General features: G+C 38.5%; 1 protein-coding gene across 3 annotated transcripts in view; it reads right to left on the bottom strand.

The window, feature by feature from the left end:
• The window catches only part of nf1a (neurofibromin 1a), a 105183-nt gene extending 82298 nt beyond the window's left edge, over positions 1-22885 (bottom strand). For all 3 annotated transcript variants that reach the window (XM_072393136.1, XM_072393138.1, XM_072393137.1), the window contains exons 1-9: positions 22633-22885; positions 12919-13062; positions 11371-11454; positions 4646-4836; positions 1597-1703; positions 1291-1358; positions 1068-1143; positions 288-445; positions 24-197 (exon numbers count right to left, since the gene is read on the bottom strand). In XM_072393136.1, coding sequence (XP_072249237.1) covers positions 24-197; positions 288-445; positions 1068-1143; positions 1291-1358; positions 1597-1703; positions 4646-4836; positions 11371-11454; positions 12919-13062; positions 22633-22692 — 1062 coding nt within the window. In that variant the 5' untranslated portion in view covers positions 22693-22885. The remainder of the gene's footprint in view (positions 1-23; positions 198-287; positions 446-1067; positions 1144-1290; positions 1359-1596; positions 1704-4645; positions 4837-11370; positions 11455-12918; positions 13063-22632) is intronic.
• Between the last annotated feature and the right edge of the window lie 1429 nt (positions 22886-24314).

Genomic DNA, 24314 nt, shown 5'->3' with positions numbered 1-24314 from the left:
CCCTTTTCAGTAGGAGGTCAAACCTTGAGATCCATGACGATGGACTGGACCAGAAGGAAAATGGTTGAGTGATCTTCCCAGTTGATGTAGGTAGAAGCTTTACAAAGCTTGACGCAGGCGATGGCAGCACTCTCCGTCAGCTGCTTGCTCCCACCCTGCCCTGCTAAAGCTTTCCGCAAACTATCCAAAAAAAGTTTCTGTAGACACAACAGGACAGTACAGTTTGTGTGAATGACCAAGTGGGTCTGTGCTCGGTTCGCACGTACATGCATTTTCTTTCCTCACACCTTGTTGGCCTTGCTGTCTTCCACTGTGTCTTTAGAGATTGTGTGCGTTATCTCTGGACAGAGGATGAGGAGGATGATCTGCAAAGGCCATACAGCTGCCTTCCGTTTGGCACTCTCTGCAAAACTATCCACCAGATCAAACAACTTCTCAGCAGCTTCTGTGTATACAGACACACGCATATACACGCAGTTAAGGACACAAACATCACAATTTTACACCGTTTTCAAAATTGTGTCTTTTTGGTAATGTTATCATTTTATCCTGACTTTAGTGATTTTTGCTAACAATCTTGCAGAAAACAACAATGCACGGATCCAGCTTTCACAATTAGCATAATGTGGCACATGCATAAGATAGGAAAACAACCCAAATAAAACTAAATTTTAGAAAAACAATATGAAAAAAATAAATGCTCTTCCACTTTTGGAAGACGATTAAATCCCAAGGAGGAAAAGATAAACTTCACCATGAATAATCAAGGAATATATGATAAGACCATAAGAATTGGCTGTTTTAATTAGCACGTTATTGCTTTTGGTTTCTTGTACGAGTCTCTCAAGAGCTCTTTTCACACTGCCTACTTAAGGACAGAATGATGCGCACTCATTATGCATTAACATTCTATTTGCTCGATAAAGAGGCCGAATTGAGTGCTGAACGTGCGGCGCCAATGAGCCAGCAGCAAACAGTAAAGAGTGAAAGGTGAAAGAAGTGATATAGCCTAAGCACAGGCCATCAGCACATCAAAATTTGACGGACCAGTTTGAAACCATTCATACCTGCCATATCTGTCTGTGGACGCTGGTACAGCATGGTGAACTCATCTGGGTAATTTTCAACCCAGTTCCAAAATGCCTGTAGGGAGAAAACTGAGGGTCATTTCAGCTATTCATTAGGGCTGTGCAAGCACACATTTCTACAAAAGAGACAGAATTCATTTTTGACAGCTATACAAATGTCCAGTATTATACCAAGACAGATTCAGACTGGAAGAACAAGTACCTTCTCTAAACTGTTGATGACTGCTAGCTGGGCGGGTTTCTTGAGAGCTCTGAACTTCAGCACTGTTTCTGAAAAGGAAAAAACAAAACAGCATTACAGAAAATAACGTGTTATTAAATGATAGATTTTTCTCCAAAAAATAACACTGCAACACAATCATTTTGCTTTAGTTGCAAGTAATTCTCACGTATTTTACTAATCCAGCTGCTTACAAATGCTGAATTGAATCAATATTGTATTAATAACTGCATATGGCGATATTTAGCACCTTTTAAACGTAAACAGGCATAGACAGTAGAAGCAAACCTTGCAGTAGCCTCTTAAGTTTGGAGCAGTCCACATTGATGTACTGCATCAGCTCAATGTCATGAACATCCACATTGTCCTCTGAGCACACAGTCAGCTCCTGCAGCCTGCAGAGACACACATATCAAAGCTGCTACCCTGGATGCAGTCAAAAAGGCAAAGACACGAGGTCAAGGTTTTTTTTTTTAGCTTTCCACTGGAGGTCCGATCCAACCCAGTCAACCGGATGATCATGAACCACTGGAGCTGTGCGCTATGGCTGAAAATATTTTCAAGACATGAAATTAATGTTGAAAAGCGTAGCACATGAACAGGAAATGACACGAAACAGCTTCCCAAGTGTAAAACAAAAATAGTTAACCGTGGCTTTGTCATTATCAATTTGAACAATGAAATAGTTCTGAAATACCAAAAGATCATGCTGCGATGACTAGACCTTTTTGAATTGGACACGAAACTGAAAAGCTACAAACAAACAATGATGAGTCAGTAGCATATGTATTGATATTCTGTAGAATTTGTAGAAATTATTCAGTCCTTTTTTGCTACTAGAAAAAGAAAAATGTGTCAGAACAGAAAAGGATGATAAAAGCTTTGGGGCAGGATGCTTCCACAACCACTCCCTGAGTAAATGTGAGGCCTCTGAAGTGCAATGTTAAATGCAGCGGCTTGAAAATGTAAAAAAAGAAAATTAAAATATAAAGCCACACCTTAAAAAAAAAGTAAGCTACATTTAAACTAAATCATTTAACTTTAGGATGTTACTACTTTACATTTCTGCACTTTTTCCATTATCTAGATGGGTAGTACACTATAAAAAGAAAAACTTTGAGATGTTTTTCAACAAACTTCATATCTATATCACAAGTGGACCTGAGTCATCAAGTACAAACCCTTATAAAATGAGTCGCTTTGGATAAAAGCATCTGCCAAATGTATAAACAAACACTTTTCCAATGGATTCCAAAAAAAAACTTCAATCTGTGACCAAAAATAAATAAATCTAGAATTTGATGACAACACAATTCAAAAAGTTTATAGGTTACAAGTAACACAATCCTAGAAGATTCTGCAATAGGCAGATTAATTGACGATGTAACGATGTCAGAATTGGGTGTAAACGAAGGAGCCACCAAAGACAAAAGCCCTGAACTACAAAGAAGAACAATCTTGCAGAAATAACACTGATGGGAGTGTCCACTGATGCAAGCATCATCGTAAAATAGCGCCTCGTACTCGAGAACGCCAAAGGCGATCAATCTGAGATGAAATTGTGTGAGCGACAACGAAGAGACTGAAGGGAGTGACAAAGTTCTGAGGTACTGAAGAAGATGACTTTGATGGTTCTAGTGCGCAGGAGGAAGATGAAGAAGGCGATCAGTGACTTTTCCTGGTAGGCTACCCGTAAAATTAGAGGGTGTTGCTTATTTTCAGGTGCGCTCTATAGTCTGGAATTTACGGTAATTAGATTTGATTGTATTGCAATAAACTGGATTGTAATTGGAGGTGACATTTGTTAAAACAAATAAATAAAACTAAACTGAATTGTCTTAATCTTCTTATGGTCTTATTAAACATTCCTTCACTATGCATGGTTAAGATGATGCATTTATTTCTGTATATCCTGATGAAGTCTATCAGCATGTCGATGTCTTGCTCAGTCCTGGCTCAGTCAGAGCTTTATGTCGTTCATGTAGAGGAGGTGGCTAATATTTGCTCCACTTCAAAACTGGTATACATAGCCACTCTTTGTGATGATCTGGCTGAAGGGGGTCAGACCTATGCAGAACAGCAGTGGGAACAGAGAATCTGCTTGGTTGACGCCACACTCCAAGATTGTCTTCTAAAATCCCATTGAGTTTTTGAAGAAGGCTCTTATAGTCCTGTTAATATTCAGAGTTCCAAACATACCAGTATCCGTGTGCTTGGTATCAAGTCTTAGGCTTTCTTGTGATCAGTCCAGGTGGTGCACAGATTTGTATGTCTGATCTTACAGTCTTAAGTGACAGTTCTGTTGATCAGAAGGTGATGTTAAGCTCCTCTGGTGTTAACTCCAATTCCATTCTGGGTCTCACTCATGTATTTACCCATGTGCCTGCTCATCTTATCCATCATGATAAGAGATTCCATGTTGTACAGATGCAGGTTACTGGCTAGATGGAATAACCCTCTTCAGTGGATCACTCATGATTAGGACTGTCCTAACTCAAGTCAACCAGTCAACCAGAGAGGGATCCACCTATTAGCAGCTGGTTCATTTGTACTGTAAATGGAGGGCTGATAGTTTTAGCCAATGGGTGTATCATGTTGAGGCCTGTTGCAGTCCAACCCCATATATTTAGTCCCTTTCTTGGAGGTCTGCCACTTTGATGTTCACTGGTTCCTGTTCTGGGAGACTGCTGTGGTCAACTCTTAGATCTTCCTGCCATGGATCATTGGTGTTATATGTTGCTTCTTTCTCCCATATGCATTTCCAGTACTGTTCGGTCTTAGCCCTGAGCAGTTCACCCGATTACCCTGCCAGTGAGGGTAACCTTTGGATGGTTCAGCGGAAAACCATTGATGCAAATGTGTATATTGCATTTCTAAAGGAGACATCTACTACCATCAAGGAAAGGTTTTGTCTTGGGAGGTCTGTGGATCAGCAGGACAATGCCAGAGCTATTTCTGCTATACTTACAACAGGGCGGCTTCAGTGACAAAGTACACGTGCTTGCATTCAAGATCTGTTTCCCATTCAAATTGTATGGTGTATGAAAAGGAGGAGAATGGGACAACAAAAACAGACGGACACAGATTTTTCTTTAAAAACTACAATAGTCTCAGTTTTCAACTACTAAATCTCATTAAAAGGAAGGCTCAAGTAACACAATGGTAAACATACCACTCTCCCAATTTTCTTTAAAAGTTTTCCTCGCACATTTTCAAAGTAACACAAAGTTTGTCAGTGAAGACAATAACAATTCTCCCTTCTATTTTTGTCTGTTGAGTAAAGGTTCAAACTAACTGAACTGGCTTGACTTGGTGAGGCACTGGGTAACTGAGTTACCTGGTGGAGATTCGGCTGAAGACGGCATTGAAGTTGTTGCAGCTCAGAGAGAAGAGGACAGCTGAGGCTGAGGCCCGCAGCTCAGCAGCGTGCTGATGGCCCTCACGATATGTGTGAATGAAATGGCAGATCTCTGGCAGCAGCTGTTTGACCAGCATAGTCTCATCAAGGCGCAAGCAATCCTTAGATTGCTGAAAAGGAAGGGTAGGGAAGGAAAGAGTCAGCATAAAAGGGCTTTAAAACTGTTATAGGTCAACACCTGTACAAAACCATGGCCTTTGTGTTTTTCCATTTTCTCACTGGTTGCAAGCAGTCCATCTACACCATACAGAAATACAGACATCAGTCAGAAGTCAGTCCCGAGTCCATATCCAATACAATCAATGAGTCGACAAAGAATAAAAGGTTCATTTTCTCATGTAACAGAGCCACTGTTCTTCAAAACAACTCAAACTATATTCTTCAGTGACAAAGATTCCCACAATGAGGGATAAGACTTAATTCCATATTTGTCTGTTTATCTGAAATGGAGACATTTCTGAGCTATTTGAGTAGCTGCATCTTAGGTTTCACTTTTGGTTATGGCTGTATTCATTTTAATCGAAGAATTACAGCAACAGAAGAATTACTTTTAACTGGGAATCTTGCTTTCTTTAATGCAATGTACTGGATGTGACTTTGTTTGGGAAATTAGACAGGTCAATACAATGGTTGACAAACCATAATACTACTAGATCCATACAATCAATCCTGGCTGAAGTAAACCACCTAACATGCCAAAGACAAATTATTTTTCTTATTTTGTTTGTTAGCATGCTTTGCACTCCTCATACAAATCTATGAGATGTCAATCTAAGTGATTTCATTTCTGCTAAGCATGTTTGTTTTGTTGATTGGTAATGTGTCAACCATTAAAAAGAACAACAGACAAAATATATGTACCCTTATTTGATCAATAAAATAATTTCTGTTGCCAAAATATTTCCATGGTAACGGAATTCTTTTTGCTTCTTTTGCCATGTTCAGACAGCAGCTGAACTTCACTTGCATGCATGGACTTTGTTAGTAATAACCAAAGTGTACAATAGATGAACGTTAATCATTTTGATTCAGATCTCTTCTATATGCCATTCAACTTTTTCTTGCTTAAGTTTGCTTTACTTAACACTGCATATCTTGTGCTGTAACAATTGCACATGAACACACTGTTGTACAGATAAAGAAATGATAAAGCTATATAAAAAAGAAAGACTACCCTATTTCAACTGAAAGCAGTGTTTCCCATTCATGAAGGAGATTGTGTCTTGTTTGGGCCCGCCACAGTGTCATATGGAGAGAGAGAGAGAAAAAACAACAAGAACAACAAAAAAGATCTGTCAGTCTATCAGACCATTCCACAGCTGTACTTTCTTACCGCCCATAACCAAGCGAGAGGAAGAATGCGAGCTCACTACCGCACCCGTCACGCTCATAGACGTCACTTTTTTCTTGATGCATTTGGCGCGACTGCGGAGCACGACTGCGGGGTAAGTGCAACTTCTTCTTTGGCCAATAGAGCCCATGCAGAGAGAAAGCTATAAAGTTGGATAATGGAGCAGTAGGCTATGTTGTTGATCTCATCAAACCAGTCAACTTCTAACATACCAAACCGAGTCTAACTTTCTGCCCGCCATGGTGCTGATTTTCCGCCATTTCTCCCTCTGCCGCTCGCGCCATTTATCTCATCCCTCTACGCCAGTGCTTTTAGCTACTTTTGATCCAGACCCACTGACTGATTTCCTAACTTATGACGTGAGGTTACCGTGGCTTGTGCGTCAAAGACACCAACTCAGCAGTTCTCGTGAGGGACCGTCTATTTCTACCGGATCCACCCACGCTACGGAATGGCTACTCCACGGCCACCGACGATGGTCGCTTTCACCGTCTCGGTTTCAGAGTTTCTGTAACGTAGTCGGCTCCGCTGCTTCATTACCACCGAGCATTCAGAGTCGGAGCAGGCACACAGCACAATCACCTGTTACCGGGCGCTCACACCAAAAGCGTCTTTAGCGGCCGAGGCGGCCAGCTGCCATTCAGCTTCAATGTAAGCTGGCGTCGATGAGCGGCCGGCGTTGTGAGCGGCGCAACATGAGCTTCATGAGCTTCGAAAGTTGAGAGAGGCTCAACTTTATGCAAATGAACAGCGGAGGACACAGCTGACCTGGATTCCGGAGGCGGAGGCGGAGGCGGAAAAGGGCAAAGTGAGAGTAAAAACCATGGAGGAGAAACTTATTATTGCAGAAACCGATGTATAGATGGATTATTAAATATGCCTGCTTCGGCCTCTTTGGCAGCAGAGGTGGGGGGTTGTGAGCTCCCTGTACCAACGAGCTGATGTGGCTTGTTAATTTATATTCTCCTCTCCTGATTTAAATAAACACTTTTTTTGATGTAACTCAAACTTTTTTTCAAGACTTAATTATTCAATTCAAGATCAAGACAAAACTTGATCAACATCTCTAAAATATTTTTTTCTAGGACAAGAACCAATCTGAAGTCCTGTCTCTCCTGGCAAGTGAGTGTGATGAATGGGGACAAATCTACCCATTGCTGAGCCACTTGGCAGCAGTTGCGCTGGTCATCCCAGTTTCCAGTGTAAACTGTGAGAGGAACTTCTCCACAATGAATCGAGTAAGGCAAAATGGCATGACTAGAGTTGCTGAGTGGTGTGCCTAATATTCAATCCATTTACAGGGAACTGTATACCTAACCAGACTAGGGTACAAAATGTGTGTTCCAAAGGCACCTCCTGCTTTCATTACTTTTGATTAATTGCAGTTATTTTCATTTTTAGGTGAAATCAAACCTCTGTAATCAACTTTAGGGGGAACACCTCGCTGCCTGCTTGAGGATCTCCATTAATGGATCCAGCCCTGGAGATTTTAATTATGTCAGAGCTCTGTAGCTGTTCTTTGAAAAGCCCAGAAAAATAAAATGTTCAGCACCTGGGTGCAGAGCGTGTAAATAGTTTGTAAATAGCCTGTCCAAAAATGTTGTTTGTTCAGTAGATTGTTTGTTCGAATGAAGGAGGGAGTGAGTTCGTTTTTGGTAGTGTTTTATTCTGAATTAAATTTAAAATACTTCTGATATGCCTTTGTAAGTTCTTATTTGTCAACGTATGTTCATATGCAGCAATTTACATCCATGGTCTCAAAATGCACTTAAGTGTAAGGTCAGAGAGTCTCCCACCACAGTCTCCTAAAATTCTGTGGGAAACACTGAAGGGTTTTACATATCAGGACACAAATAAAAAGGGATCATCTAGTTCATACCCACTCTTAAAATTAGGTTAATACATCTTCAATTAAAGAACCTCTGAAGTTTTATTAAACAAAAATTAAGCCAAGAGATAGAAATTAAGAGTATCCTAAGCACTTTCAGCTGTATTTCTTGAAGAAATAGTTGTCTGTATGATGTTATCAGTCACTCACAATGTTGTAGATGAAATTTGTCACCCAAATCTTTACAATGTTGCTTCAGTTTCTTGAGGTTTGCAAGCATTCATGTATGCAGAGCGGGCCTATGGTCCCACTACAGCAGTTCAGTTAGCTTGAAGTCAGAACTTTGGCTTGACCATTGCAAATCCCCGATTCTCGTCTTTTTCAGCCATTCTGTAGTAGATTTTTTGGTGTCCTTGGGAACTTTGTCGCAATGCCTTACCTGGTTTAAGCCATTATTTTCTCCATTTTCTTATCATCTGGTCAAAGAACATTGTTCCAGGAGTCTTGTTCACAGTTGCAAACCAAAGCTGTACCACCATATTCTTTCAAGAGAGAAGATGATTTCTCCTACAGCCCTTCCAAACAAGCCATACTTGTTCAGTCTTTTTCAAATTGTAGTCATTAAATGTAATATTTAACATGGTAACCGAGGTTTGTAGAGTCTGAGATGTAGCTGAGATGTAAGTTTTTTTCATTTTTATTATTGCTATGAAAATACTATGGTCTGACCTTGGGGTGACCTTCCTGGGATGTCCACTCCTAGGAAGTTTGGCAAAAGTCTTGAAAGTTTTATACTTGTGAATAATCTTTCTCATAGTATGATGGACTCCAAAATGATCTTCTAACCCTTCTCACAATGATGGGCAGTTATAATTAAGGACGTCATTCCTCCTCGGCACTGCAAATTCACAAGACTTCCGCTTTCATAGAGTTGCTCACACTTGCTCTGATCAACTGATCAAGTGCATCTGATTAGCAGCACCAGAGTGCTACTAATCTTTTTCATCACCATGGGTCTACATGGTAATAATACATAGCAGTAAGCATTTATCTACTTTTTAACATATTTCTTGTTAAATAAATGATGGGATTTTGTAATATGTTTTTCATCAAGCAGATTTCTATCGTTTCCTTGGATTTTTAACCTTAAAAATTAGACAAATTAAGTATTGATAAATAGATTCACCTCTCAGACAGTCCTAGCCACCAAAAAACACCATACAGAAGTCTGACAAGAATCAAAGAATAAAATATGAACTTTGACCCTTGCATCCAAGTCAGGCTAATAATTCTGGTCTGTCCTTCATGGTCATTCAGCAGAATTAGATAACAACAAGGACTTGATGTGTATTTGTACTTGATTTTTTTGCAACAGTTTTTGCTGTAAGGAAAGGGGAAACAGATATTTGACAACGTCAGGGAAAAAAGAAGCAGAACACGGCAGGCAGATTAGAGGAACGCAACAGTCAACACTGGTGAGGTGTAAGATCCACCAAAAAGAAAAGCTGTCAATTTACTGGTCACCAATGGCAATAAGCAATGAGTTTTTGCTCATCCCCATCAAAAGGAGTTTACTGAAGTGTTTCAAGCACCTTTACGAAATGCTTTTCATGTGCCTCCCTGGTAAGGTCTTTGGTTAATCACAGCAGGAAGCAAAACCTGGGCAAACTTGAGACATTATATATAAAAGTGTCTTTCAAATAACTTTGAGATAGTATGGCATCCCATGAAAGAGCTGCTTAAAATTAAAGGGTTGGGGAGCGAGGTCTATGTAGTTCTGCTTCGACACCTGCCCCTGCGAACCATGGTAAAAAAAAAATTTAAATAATAAAAAAAATGGATGGATGAACTGATTAGGGCTGCAACTAACGGCTATTTTGATCATCGATTATCGAAACGATCAATCGGCTAATCGGTTAATTACTAATTAAAATAACCCAAAACTGAAAAAGGATACATTCAAGCCATATTATATATTGACTTTTAACATCAACTGAAAATGCTAAGAAGATGGCTGGGAGTAATGCACCAACAGTCAAATCAAATTCAAAATGTGAACAACTGAAAAAGAATACAGCCTGGTTGTAACTTTGGACTGTGAAGTTGAATGATACAATTCTAATGTTGCACTTTAATGTTAAAATCCAAGACAACTCTGCTTATTTAGCTAGCAGGCTACGCTAACAAGCTAAATATCTAAATACCATGGTGAGTCCGCGTCTCCCAGAGCTCCAACCTGCTTCCTCTTCAAATGTTCATGCGTGATACCTGAGGTCAGCTTTACAAAACTTGCAGGTAATCTTTTTTTTTTTCTGGGTGTCGAGGGTGAAATGATACCAGACCCTTGACACTTTTGGAGGAGAGGACGATAATTCAGCCGCAGCCATTTCACTATGTTTAAACAGGTCATCTCCCGCTATTATTTATCTTAACGCTCTCTAAGCAGACGTACAGTGCAGCAAGGATATTGAAAAGTTTTTGGATTTGACGTAATGCAGAAATCACAGATTAGGAGGACAAACTCAAACTATCTGAACAAAAACTAAATGTCTTCAAGGCATAGAATGACTGGTTGCCAAAACTCACAAAATCACATTTCAACTCATCTTAATTGCCATTTGTTTTCATAAGCCCTGGCAAAATGAAAGAATCACCATATTTGGAGAATTCAGCTTTAGAAAATATATCATCTTTTGTCAGACTCAGATATGACACAAAACAACTTTGACAGCTGAATATCAAGGCAAAACTTGCTTTTATCTGCCTTTATTTGTAATTTTTCCTTTTTGTGTGTGTGTGTGTCAAATGAAGTAGAAGGAAAAATGTCAACAGTTGGGGGAAGCAATTGTGGAATATTGAAAAAAATAAAATAAACAGCTGGTACTTTGAGCTCATCTTTTTCTATGACAACTTGAATTCTTTGAAGGATCAACCTCACTATTGAAGAAAAAAACTTGAGTTAAGAGTTCTCTCTGTTGTGAGAACTGACTACCTACGAGGCAAACTTAACATTTTTGTATGAGTCATTATCAGTTTGATGATATTCTGCCAATTGTCATATGAGATTATTATAAATTTGAACTCCTTTTGTTTTGTGGCAAGACGCATTAGCATCTTGAAAAACAACCTCAGCATCACCAAAGCTCCTAGAAAAGCAGATTACAAGGTGACATTTTTTTTCTTCAAAATTCGGGTGAATCAATCATTTTTTTCCTCAACTTCATCTGAAAAAGAAATTGCAAAAAGTCTATATCGCAATCCAATCAAACAATTTAAGTGGAAAATGAAAAAAAAAAAGTCTAGCTGTCATAAAAGCTAGAAGAGGTGCAACAAAATACTAACAGTGTTTTTATTCACGTTTCAATCATTTTTTTAAACTACTTTATCTGAGACAAGGCAGCGATTCCATATTTTGTGAGGGATTCTACTATAGAACAGAGAAAAGCAGAATTGGAGAACCCTCACCCCAGCCAGGCACTTCTCCAGTGTGTCCAGGATGATGAGCTGGGAGAGGTAGAGATTCTTCTCAGAGGCTTCTCCAAATATCCGCTGTGAAGAAAGTAACAATCAAAACATCACTCCTGTGATGAGTCTTAAACCAAACTTTACCCTTATGAAATAATAAAATTCAATTCATTCAATTCAATACTTTTAATGGCTGAGTAAAAATTTAAACAATCTTTATTAGAATTTTGTTTGCATAATAAAACACAGACTTAATGATCTTCTTCAAATTAAAAGGCAGTTTTAATTTCAATTAAAAAAACTGTTTAGTTAATAAATCCTTCATTTTATTTTAATTTCTGAAATTAATTTTCTAAAACGTGGAACACTTGCTTATCTTGTTGGACATAAATTCAGAGTCCGTAAACTTTTGTCTCAGTTACTTTTTTTTGAACACCTTGAAATTCACCTTTTCTCATTGACAATTTCTGCCCTTCCAATGCAGCTTAGGCCAATTATTTTTAAGTTATTTATTTTTAGAAAGTTTAAGTTGATTCTTGTGAGCTATTATATTGCATTTAACTTTTTTTTTGTTTATTTGGTTAATTGCTGTTCAAATTTTTATTCATCCTTCTGCAAAACAAGAATTTCAGAAATTAAGATTAATAGTTGGGTTGCACAATGCAAACAAAAAACAAATGGCAACAATGGCAGCTTTTAGACAGACTGGCAAAACATGATATTGTCTAAAATATTTATTATTACGTACCATTACCAGGTTAGGTCTCTGTACAACAAAAATAAAACTAGACTTGTGAAATTTAATACTGCTGACTTTTTTTCTTTTTTTAAATGAAGATGACTAAAAAGATATTTCATCATTCTTTTGTGAATACTTTTAGGTTGTCAGGTGTACTTGAAGTAACCAGCAAGATTTCAGAGTTTACAAGGTGAACCTTAAATGCACGGTCAAGTCAATTATCTTCAGAAGTGAAAAGTTAAGGCTTACAATTGGCACTTCTAAAGTTCATGTAGGTGCACAATCGGTCCTCAAGATTAGTTTTTTTTATGTGTCCCTTAATGATTTCAACTGCGTTTACACATAAAATCAAAAATTGAGACACTTTCATTCAAACCTGTTAGAGAAAAGCTGCAACAGTAGTGGGAACTAATACCGTGTTTTCCAGTACAGAGGCTGGTCTGTTTTTTCAATGTTTCTGTCTTTTTCGGATCCATATTTTTCTTATTTAAATGTTTGTTATGGAATGTTTTAAGATGACCCTGGTGAGGGCCAGAAGCTGAAATGCACTGGTTAAACAATAAAGTTGTTCTTGTATCATGAGAGTGGCCTACTTCTCTTAACGTTTTTTTTCTCTGTACACCATGGCAGAGGGTGACATTGTGCCTGGAACTCTTACGTTTGAACATCAGAATGCAAAACTAGGATTTCAAACGAAGACTGTCAAAAACTGTTGCACAGTCAGAACAATTAGGTTTTTTTTTTTTTTTTAATAAATGGTTACATCTGTTCATGTTCTTCTCATTAAACAGAAGACCTTTCTCACTCACCATGTTGTTGACATTCTTTAGGATAGTAGTGAGGCCACTGATCACTAGGGAGAACTTGTACTTGGAGATGTTGATCAAACATTCCTTGTTGTGTTCTGTGCTGACTTTACTGTGGGTGTTCTGATGTCCAACTTTAATGGGAAGCTTAAGAAAGACACCACAAAAAAAGAACGAGGACAATGTTAACATGTTCATTTACTTATATATTAAAGCCATCAAAATAAATATGTACATGCTTATTGAATTTAACAAAAAAAAAAAGCAGCAGAATCAACTAAAAACATGATTCAAACAATTACCATCAAAGGTCTATTTATGTCTACAGATGTGCATCAATGTGCTTCCCATCAGCTACTGCATGCAAGCAGTGTTAGCCTATGTTTCACACTAAATAATGAATTGTACAATGTGTAAATTTACACTAAACATATTCATCTAATCTGAAGCATCCAGAATCTGAAACTTTTCTGCTCAAAATCACCGAAAAAAAAAAAAAAGAAAAAAAATTATGAGTCACATATTTAAAACAGTAAATTAAACAAAGTTGCTCTGTCTTCTGTACCGACGAAGAAGGAGAAAAGCTGTGGGAGTGTGTCGCGGGTCATTTTGACTTCATTGTTTCTTTGGTTTTATTTTGTGGGTAGTTTTTTTACCTAACATTATTTGTAAGTCAGTAATTTACATAATCAAGACTGGATGATTTCAGAAAAGAAGCATTCCTTTCACTATTAATTAGTTCATCTGAAAGAGGTAAACAGCAACTAAATCTAAAGTATGCGATTTATCATTTATCTTTTCTTAATACAAAGCATAAGATTAGATGAGACGTGCACCTCTCCACCACAGAGCTCAGCAAGTCTAACTTATGTCCAATTACTGAGGCCTTTTTCACCAGTTTCTCCAGCCTTCTCCTGTCCTTCTCCCTGATGCTGCCTGCCCAACAGACAGCAGCATAAAAAAAAAGAATACTTACCACATCTGACTGGTAGAACATGTGGAGCATCTCACTACAGACACCAAAGTACCTCAACCTCCAGAGGAAATACAGTCGGTACAGAGCCTAAGTATTCCAAGACTAATCCAGCTGGTGGTCTAAGTGGACACCTAAATATTTGTAGATCTCCACCATCTCAAAGTCCACATTCTGGATCTGCTGGAATTGACCGAGCAGAAGACTTGGTCCTGCGAAACTCCAACACCATTTCCTTGGTCTTTGCAGTATTCAGAAGACAGTTTTCATCTCTCCCCTCTCTGATGGCCTTTCTCAGCTTTCTGTATTCGTCTTCCTGTCCACTCCTGATGCATGCCACAATTGCCATATCATCCATACATGTCTGGATGTGGCAGGACCTGGAGTTGTACACAAAGTCTGTTGTGTACATGGGGGTCAGGAGCGGAGCCTAAATGGTCCCATGTGGTGCCCAAGAGCTGCTTACCACCTTGTCAGAGACACAGCTCCTAAATCAGACAAACTGCGGTCTTCTTGTCAGGTAGTCTGTGATCCAGTAGGTTACAGAGGGGTCCACGTGCTTTTCAAGTTTGACCTCCAGCAAGGAAGGTCTGACGGTGTTAAACACACTTGAAAAGTCAAAGAACATAATCCTCACATAACTGGAATCATCCAGGTGGGAGCAGACACGGTGTAGCATACTGAATTTCCTGCACCCAGGCGTTCCCTGTATGCAAACCGGAAGGGGTCCGCCGCATGTCCCACTCTAAGTCTGAGCGCCCTTAGAGGTAACCGCTCCAGAGTTTTTATGATATGTGACGTGAGGGTCACAGGTCTATTGTTATTCAACTTGCCCAACCTTGGACTTCCACAGGAACGGGACCCTCCCTGGCTGTAGTCTCGGCTTGTACATCATCTGGAAAGGCACACACAGCTGGTCAGCGCAGTTCTTACGCAAATTTGGGCGTATTCCATCAGGTCCAGCTGCCTATGCCAGCCTCAGTCTCCGTAATTCTGTTATAACCTCATCCACAGTGAAGCATGGTGTAGATGAGTGTCCCGGAGTAGAAGAGGAAGAGGTATCAGTAGTGTCGGCATTAGATGAAAACCATAGGAGCCAGGCAGTTAGTTGCAATGGAGGTACAGGTGTGGGTACTCGTGCCAGGTTCAGGCTGCTAGAGGGGGCAGGGGTGACAACACTACTAATGGCAGGGTGATGAGTAGCCAGTTTGTCAAATCCATACTTATTGCTTCTGTCTACATCACAATCTGTGGTTTGGCAGTCTCTGCTGTTGTAGTACGAAATGTTTCTCAACGACCTCCAAACCTCTCTGGTGTTATGATGCTGCAACCTTCTTTACATCTTTTATCTGTACTTGTCTGGTGCAGTTTCTTCTTCAACTCATGTTGCACCGCCCTGAGCTTGACTTTGTCACAATCTCTGTAGGCTTTCTTCTTCTTGTTCAGAGGCGCTTTAAAGTCACGGGTTATCCAAGGCTTCTTGTTAGGAAAGCAATCAACAGTCTTCTGTAGAGACACTATCATACCAATTAATTGATGTAATCTGTAATGACATCTGCTGCCCTACCAATATCACTGTTGGCACTGTTCACCTGCAGCCCCTGCAGGATGTCTCAGTCCGTGCATTCGAAGCAGTCCTTATAAGTCTCTTTAGCTAATGGTGACCCCTTCCTGACTACTATGCCTCATCACAAGAATGTGAATGATATCAACACAACAATGTGAAGCAAAACCTTGGAGCTGTCCTGCTTTTAGCTCAACATGGAGAAGAATGCGATCCTGGCTGTATTTTAATTGCCTTTTTTTTCCTTTAATTTTTAACAAATCATTCTGGACTTCCGGTGATGCAAGCACCTGAGTAGCCACGTTTTGTCGGAGCTCTGACACACTAATCCTGCAATATTGGCATTTTTTATTCTTGGTGGCATTAAATCTCACAGAAATTCGGAGTGATTACTCTGGGTGATGTCCCTGGATCGATTCTTGAGCAAACTTGCGAATAAAATGCCTCCTGAACAACTTTTGAAGGAAAAAGATACGCCTGTGGCCTCCCCTCAAGACAACGATGCTATGCTAGCGGCTAATACTAGCACGTGATCCGGGTCTGACCAAAGCCCTTGAAGCGAAGACAGCGAATATTGCTATCATGATGGATGAAAAACTACAAAAGATGCTGCACGATAATCGCCACAAATATTTCTCAGAGTTTGAAAGAAGTCACTGACCGTGTCAGTGAGGTGGAACAGAGAATTTCAGTGTTGGAAAATACGTCAATTGATGCTGATCAGCGCTTGCTTGCTTTATAAAAAACAGAAGGAGCTGACAGAGCGGCATCAGGATTATGACAATAGAGGTCGACGCAAAAACCTGAGGATTATTGGCCTGCAAGAGAAACTGGAGGGGACAAACCCAGCTAAGTTCATGGAGTCTTGGATTCCCCAGCTCCTACAGCTGGCTACCAAAGCGGGCCGTGTCAAGTTGGAAAGGGCGCACAGGCTCCCCGGTCTCCAGACCTCAAGATCTCCACGCGCAATGATAATGAGGGTTCACAACTTCAGTGACCATCAAAGGGTGATGGATGTGGCTAGATGACTCAAAGACATCTGACAGGATGGAGCGAGGATTCACTTCTTCCCCAACTTTGCTGCTGCTACACAGAAACGACGAAGCGAATATGACCAGGTACGGAAGAAGCTCCAGAACATCGAGGGAGCTTGTTATGCAATGATCTACCGTGCTTCCCTCAGAATTACAGTGAATGACACGGTTAAAACTTTTCATTCTCCAGAAGAGGCTTCAGCATTTGTTGACTCTCTGTACCTGTCCTATGATGCGCAGGTGAGGTGAGCCACTTCCTTGTGTTAATTGTCGGGCGCTTCACCTGGAAGCTTCAGAGGCTATGTTTTCCCGCAACTTCCTATTATGTTTCCCCGCGGAAAGACTCTTGACTCAGAACGGGATATATCTTTCATAAATAAATAAATCTTAATGGGTATTATTTAGTATAGTGATCTAGAAATATACGGGCGGTATTCACCCATGCCGCACCCATTAATTACCTCCCATGTAAACTACGTGATGTTTCACGGGGTTTGTTTATTTTTAATGTAGGCTTGAGGCTCACGAGATGCTCTTAAGATACGGGACTTGAGAGATTTTTTTGTGGGTTTTGCTTTATTCTTCTTGTTTTTGTTAGTTTGGTTATTTATGCCCTACCAATTGTGTTTTTTCTTTCCATTTTATTCGCTTTTCTTGTTGGATTTTTATTATGGTTATTATCATTGTTACTTATGCGTGGTAGGGATAGTGTCTGTCAATATTTTCAGCCACTCCTACTATAACTTACTGTGCCAGATAAGTAGGGAGTGTGCTTACATTTAGCGTTAGGCAGGGGGTCCTCCACCTGAAAGGAGAATTTGAACCTGCTTTCTGAGGCGTGATCTCAAGTTTAGAGGTTCTAGAACACTTTGCGAAGGACCTAGTGTTAGCCTTTGTAAATAGTTTTGTCCCAGGAATGGCCACTGTTTTGTTACGCATTATCAGCACACTTAGTCCTGTTGGTATACTATTTATGCTGCCCAAAGACATGCTGGATATGGGCTGTGGATAATGATAAATGTGTGGCAGTGATGAGTAGCAACAATTTAAGATATGCTAAGTACTTAATTTAACTATGAGTATTCCTAGTATTAAACTCTCTTCTTGGAATGTACGGGGCATTCATCATCCAGTGAAGAGAAAGATTCTCACCTCTATCAAAAAGGACGGAGTGGAAATCGCCCTCCTACAGGAAAACCATTTGAAGGATCAAGAACATCTTCAACTTACACTGGGTTGGTCAGACTTTTTTCTCATCCCACACATCAAACATCAGAGGGGTATGTATCCTGATAAATAAGAAATTGCCCTTCAAACTTGAATCTTGCGTTACGGACAGTAGTGGACAATATATTATAATTAAGGGTCTGCTGTACGGAAATAAATCTCAATTCTTAATGTTTATGCGCCTCCAAAATCACCCTAATGAATTTGTCACAAAGGCATTCTTGGAGTTTGCTGAACTTTAAACTGAATGTTGTATTGTGGTGGGGGGATTTTAACTGCTACTTGAACCTGCTTTTTGACAGGATGCCTGCAGATTCTAGGGTCCCATCAAAAAGAGCCAGGGCATTAATAGACACATGTGAGGAGGTTGGGTTTATTAATGTAGGGAGAACTGTACATCCTACTTCTAAAGAGTTCACTTTTTTTTTTCTTCCAAAGAGTAGTTCCAGAATAGATTTTTTTTTTATCCCAAAGTTAAAGCTTTCCTCTATTGTGTCTTGCGATATAGGAACTGTTTCTATTTTTGATCAAAGCCCAATATTTTTACAGTTGCTCTTTATCAAGAAACAGTGCTCTTCTAATCCCTGGAGGTTCAATTCACTTACTTAGTGATCCCAAATTCATTTCTTACTTTAAACCAGAATTTAACATATTTTACGAAATTAATAAAACCCCAGCTATAACCCTGTCAATATTGTGGGAAACCTGTAAGGTTTATGCTAGAAGCCTTATTATCTCCTATACTAGAAGTAAACAATGTAAATCTTTAGAAGCCCAAAGAAATTTAGAAGGCACACTTGCTGATTTGGAGAAGACATATGCATATGAAATACCCCTCTAATATCAATATGAAAGCAATGTTGGCTACAAGAGCATCTCTAAATGCTCTTCTCACTCATCGAGCTGAGCAGAGTATTCGAGTCGCTAAACAAAGATTATACGAGTATGGTAATAAACCAAGTAAACATCTTGCAAGACTAGTGAACAAGAGGACTGACTCTCAGACAATTTCATCCATTAAAGACAAAAATGGACATAGGAAGTCTGACACAGTTAATATCTGTAAGGCTTTCAGGGAATTTTACAGCCAGTTATAAAGCAGTGAAGAGCCCCTGGACGCACAGTGGAAGATTTACTTCTTGTTGGAGGCAAGAAAGCAGTTCTCGGTCAGGGATATGCTGAACTCAACTCTGCTAACAGTATGAACTTGAGAGTATCTTCGATGCAAATGGAATGCTGATTTCAATCTTACAATAGATGAATCTACATGGTTGGAAATATGGTGGTTAGCTAGAGAGATCGCCATATGTAACAGAACCAGAGAGACCCAGTTTCCTCCCAGCTGTCAATTAATGTAATAGGACTGAGCATTTCCATGTATATGTGTGATTGTGTATATATGTGTATGTACATATACTTGGTTCCCACATCCTCCCAGTGATACCCTCATAGATCATTAATATGGGGAGACGATTTTCTCGAGTGTATTGTACTGTGTATAGCACACAAGTAGTATGAGATTTGTTTTTGTGGCCAAGTTGTTTTGTTGTATTGTTTGTTGTCTGTGTTCATGTCAGAAAACATCAAAAATAAAATAAATAAATAATTCTGAAAATGAGCTCAACAATATTGTGTTCCACTGCTACTGTCCTCATAGCTGTTGTGTAGACATCGTGGTTACTATACTGATTTTGGATAGCCTTTACTCTCATATATGTTATTATCAAAAATTATATCTGTGATACTTATCACACAGTCTTTTATTTTTGACAGTGTGGTACATACCCACTAAAATGTTTTTCTTTCCTTGATTTTCAATTTTAAAAGTAAAAAACAAAAGAGCAGACATATGAGAAAAGTGTTTGATTACATACATTTGGGTGTTTGTTACTTTGGGGCTCCCAAGGACTGAAATATCTCAGTGAGTCATTCACATATGATACAGATACAGTAAATCTAAGCATGGGAGTGAGAGAAAGGTAAACAAGATGTGACAACAGTTGCAAGTTTTGCCCTCTGATGATATCTTAAAAAGTCAGAACTGTTCTCATCTTTACATCACTGACTAAGATTTTCTTGGCACACATAACAGTTACAATAATCAGTAATAATAATACAAAATCTTGTCACCTAAAGTCTAGAACATAAACCTAGCAATTAAAAACTTACCTGATCTCTTCAAAGCAAGTCTTGTTCATGGAATAAAAGCATCTATTTGCACAATAGTATGATACTATATCAAATATTACTGAACTTAGTAAGCATCAAACATGGATGTTCGAGATCTGTTTTCACACACTTGAATGAAAATGTGGTTCTAATAATCAACATGTCAAAAACACAACTATGTTAAATCATTTTAGTAGTTTTTTCAGTTTTGAATTTAAGGAGAATATAAGGCATTTCACATAAGGCATTTTGCCAAAATCATATTCAAGTTGTGGGTGAAATGCGGTCTACATGAAGATGTAACTTTAAGGCATTAATTAGTTCATATGAAATGGCACAAAATGTATCCATACAGGCTGTGTACTGCCAAAAACAAGCTTCCTGGCATCTGAAAGGGGGCAGTTGAATGCAGAAAAGTAAAATAAGAAATTGCACTTATTACTATAGCGTGTAAATTCTTTGGATTTACAGCTACACCAGCTGGGAGTCGATACTTTAGCAATAAATATGTGTCATCATGTTTGGTCTAAAGGTGGACCATCTAGACTTACCCATAGCATTAAATAAAATGTGAAAAAAAGAAAAATCAATGATTTAAGAATAATAGTTTTGATGCCACTAGAGGCATAAAGTCCCCTTAACTTTGCTAGGGGGAGAAATATAATACTTAGATATGATGAATTTTGCATTGGCAATGGTGTACGTCAATGGCTTACAAAGAGTGTTGAAAACGTAAGAATTTTGTGTTCGACTTCAATCGAAATATTCACTTCCGTTCCATCAATCTAGGTAAAATCTGGGAAACATGTAAATATTTATTACTCATCTTCAAATAAATGGTGAAAAAAGATCTTCTTTACCAATACCAACACATTATCATCAGTAACTACTGTTGTTTTTAAAAAAATGGCATATGCCCTTTTTCAGAGGCTGACAGGGTTTCCGGAGGTCTTTCTGATTATCTAAGACATGCTTTGATCAAAATAGCACAGAGAGAGATAGTACTACGGCATCCTTTTCAGTCATAAATATGACCTCTATTAAGAACAACCCATTTTAGGGCTTTACTGTCACTCAATAGTTCCGAATCCCGTTTAAGTTTCTAGTGGAAATAATAATTAAAAAAAACTGTTCAGAGGGGCAAAGTTTAACCCATGTTTGTAATACCAGAATGCTGTTACAGTCAAGATAGATGAAAAATCTGAATTTCAAACTTCACACAAGAAAAAATGAAATACCACCAACTATAAAACAGACACGTTCCATACAATATAGAAGTGAAACATTAAGTGTTACCAATTGGTTTCTTTAGCACTGCTTTCTATCCACTGCAATACACTTTATACAATGACACTTACAGTCGGGAAAGGCAACTCCCAGTTTGTGTGGTTGCACCCGTTTCTTCCCATTATTTTCATCTATTTTTCTAGGAGGCTCTGAAGTTGTAACAAAGCTATTGTCATTCTTTATATTGTTATTTTTTAATAATTTATAATGGTATCATTATTATTATTATTATTATCATACTTAGTGTAGTGAATCACTAGGCACACTGTGTCAGAGAGGTTGTTTGTCTTATAAACAAGAGTTTAATATTTTTTACAATATGTGTAAAATACTGATTAGTTTCAATAACAAACAGGTTTCTTAACAGATTAACTAAATTAAACTCCTTGAAAGGTTTTATTTAGAGCTTAGAGTAATGATAACTAAGAAGTGTATAATACCCAAAGCCACTTTCTTCTAACTGTAATAATCCAAGCTGAGCTGTTAAACCCAGCTACAAACCATAATCTCTGACAGTTACCTTAACAAGCACAGACTTTTAAAAACTTCCAATTACTATTATGTACAAAAACGGTTCTCAGCTTAAACTGTCTGATATATTTCCATTCAGTAAGACAGTATACATTCATTTAAAATAGCCAGTTACTTCAGCTGTAAGTAACTCAAACAAACTGTGTTACAAACAAGAAGTTTTAACAAAGTATTGCTAGAATACGTCAATTTAGGGCTAAAACATTGCTTTAACGACAGATTAAGCGAGTTATGCAAACTAATATACAATAATAAAATGTAAAAACTTATAGGAAACAGCAGCTTTGTTTAAAAAGAATATTAATAAATAAGTACAACCATAGGTATACTACACAAAGAAAGTGATAGCTCACTGATAAAGGGAAAACCAAGCTTCATTGAAGTTTCACCTGCTGCAGCAAGCACACAAATAGTGTATCAGAGTGGTTGTTTAGATATTAATTAGCTGAGTAGTTAGCTGTAGCTCCGACTTCATTCGTTTTCTCATACGTTAAAAACTTAAGTTAATTTGTTTACATGTAAAACTAGGCCTGCTAAAGTTAGCTTCCTAGCTGGCATGAAACGACCGCTAGCTAAGGAACTTTAAATTGTCCGCAGCACCGTGTGTATGTTGACACGTCCCTAACATATCGCTCTATTGTGGATTTTTTAGTGGATTGAATGGCATTGCCTTCACATATCCTGGGTGAAATGCGGGATAAATGTGCTAATTGATTGTAGACACGGCGCTAGCTCGACAGACCCCGTCTTCAGTGCTTTGCAGCTAGAACACCCAACACAGTTCGTGTTTCTGTAGGAAAACTACACCTGACGGCGAAGAAATCTACTTCAAAATAGTTTTCATCCGTATACATGTAACATCAGAAAGAATAGTGAGGCTTTGAGACTCTCCGAAACTTGCTACACCCATCCACTGAATCAGCCCATCTTACCTGCTCATCAAATCTTGTAATCACGGCCTGGACCCATTCCACTGGTTTGTGAGCCGCCATGGCCGGCTAGAGGGACACGAAAAGCTGTAAGGGTAAGTCCAAGGTATAAAGCCGGAGCTGACAGGCTTATCTATACATGAAAAATGACCTGAATGGATGAGAAAGGACGGAAGGGGCGAGTATTTTTCCCTTTCTGTAGGATTCACCATGCCACCGCCATGACACACCACCGGAAGTCTTCCTCGGTGAAATTGATGGGAGGTGTTGGATCAAGTTAGCTGAAACGAAAAACACAACTTCCAGGCAAAAATGATCAGTTCATGTTCATCGAATAAATTAACAAATACACATTGTTAGAAAAAAAACTTTTTGAAGAGGCTGGACATTACCCCGTAATTTTTTGTTAATTTTCCTTGATTTTCTGTCTTGTTTAAATAACAGAAGATTACAAATTCTTACGCAACTATCAAAATGTGCATATGGAGTAATGAAATAGCCATTCTATAAGGACAAATGATGATAGCATTTATATTGTGGTTAGATAATATCCAACAAACTACAGATATAGTCTCTGACCTAATATTCTTGGTTTTACTTTGAAGGATGATTTGCCGTACTTCCGCTATGAATGTACGAAACTGAAAAAAAATTCTGGCCCATTTTGCGCATGCGTTTATTATGGTTAGCTCTATCAGTATGTTTCAGCCATAAGAATAGATTTTATTATTTTTAATAGCTATTCGTTTTCATTGGGAGACGGTGTGCAGGGACAAGTCCATATGATATAGCATTACAAGTTGGACAGCGGCAGCTGGCGGTGTGCACTTCTGGTTAATATAAAATGGTCAGTCGATCATCATGGTATGGTGCCAAGTGCTGTTTACATGCTTTGGTTTGTTTGCTCCCCGTGGGGTACGTGATACAGAGGATTCCTACAGATCTGCGTTGTGGTCTGTACCAGAGATCAAGAAATACTATTTTTGTTTGATTTATAATAATTTTAAACTGATTTGAACTTCTCAGTTTAAGATCATTTAGAGTAGACGCAGACTTGCATAGCCTATTTTATGTGATCGAGTTTAACTTTTTTTATTTACTACTTTGCCTGTAGAGGTCATGTAAAAATCCCATTATTACAGTGGAATTTCAATATTATCTTTTTAAAAGTGTACTCTATAATAATGAATAATAAAATAACTTTATGAGCTGCTTTCTTCACTAGTAAAAAAGTTTTGGCATGCGGGCATAAGGCACAATTTTTGTCATCCTGTTGAGCAATAAAATGATTATTATTTAAAATATCAGGGTCAAAATGAGCAATAATAGAATGATGGGAAACACAAGACAATGGTAGGCCTGCTATTTATAGATAATCAACATAAACATGCCTTCCAGCTTCTTTTGCATTGCATCTCATATTTTCTTGTTACAGTGCCATGAAATGACAGACTTTATTTTGCAATACCTACATTTTTTGCATATTAACAAATTTTAGTGTTGATTAAAGAATGTGAAGACATGTCTCAAGATGCACACATTTTTGCTTTTTGAACTTTTTTTCAAATGAGTTTTCCTCATTTTTTTAAGGTACATTTTTTTAGATTATTATCTATTAGGAAAGGCTTTCATTGGAAAACTATTATAATGCAGAAATAAGGGATTTCTTGCGTAAATTCAGTCAA

This window comes from Leuresthes tenuis, unplaced genomic scaffold, assembly GCF_036924035.1.
Source record: "Leuresthes tenuis unplaced genomic scaffold, fLeuTen1.0.hap1 SCAF_9, whole genome shotgun sequence".
Lineage (NCBI taxonomy): Eukaryota > Metazoa > Chordata > Actinopteri > Atheriniformes > Atherinopsidae > Leuresthes > Leuresthes tenuis.
This window is presented reverse-complemented; position numbering and strand designations above follow the sequence as displayed.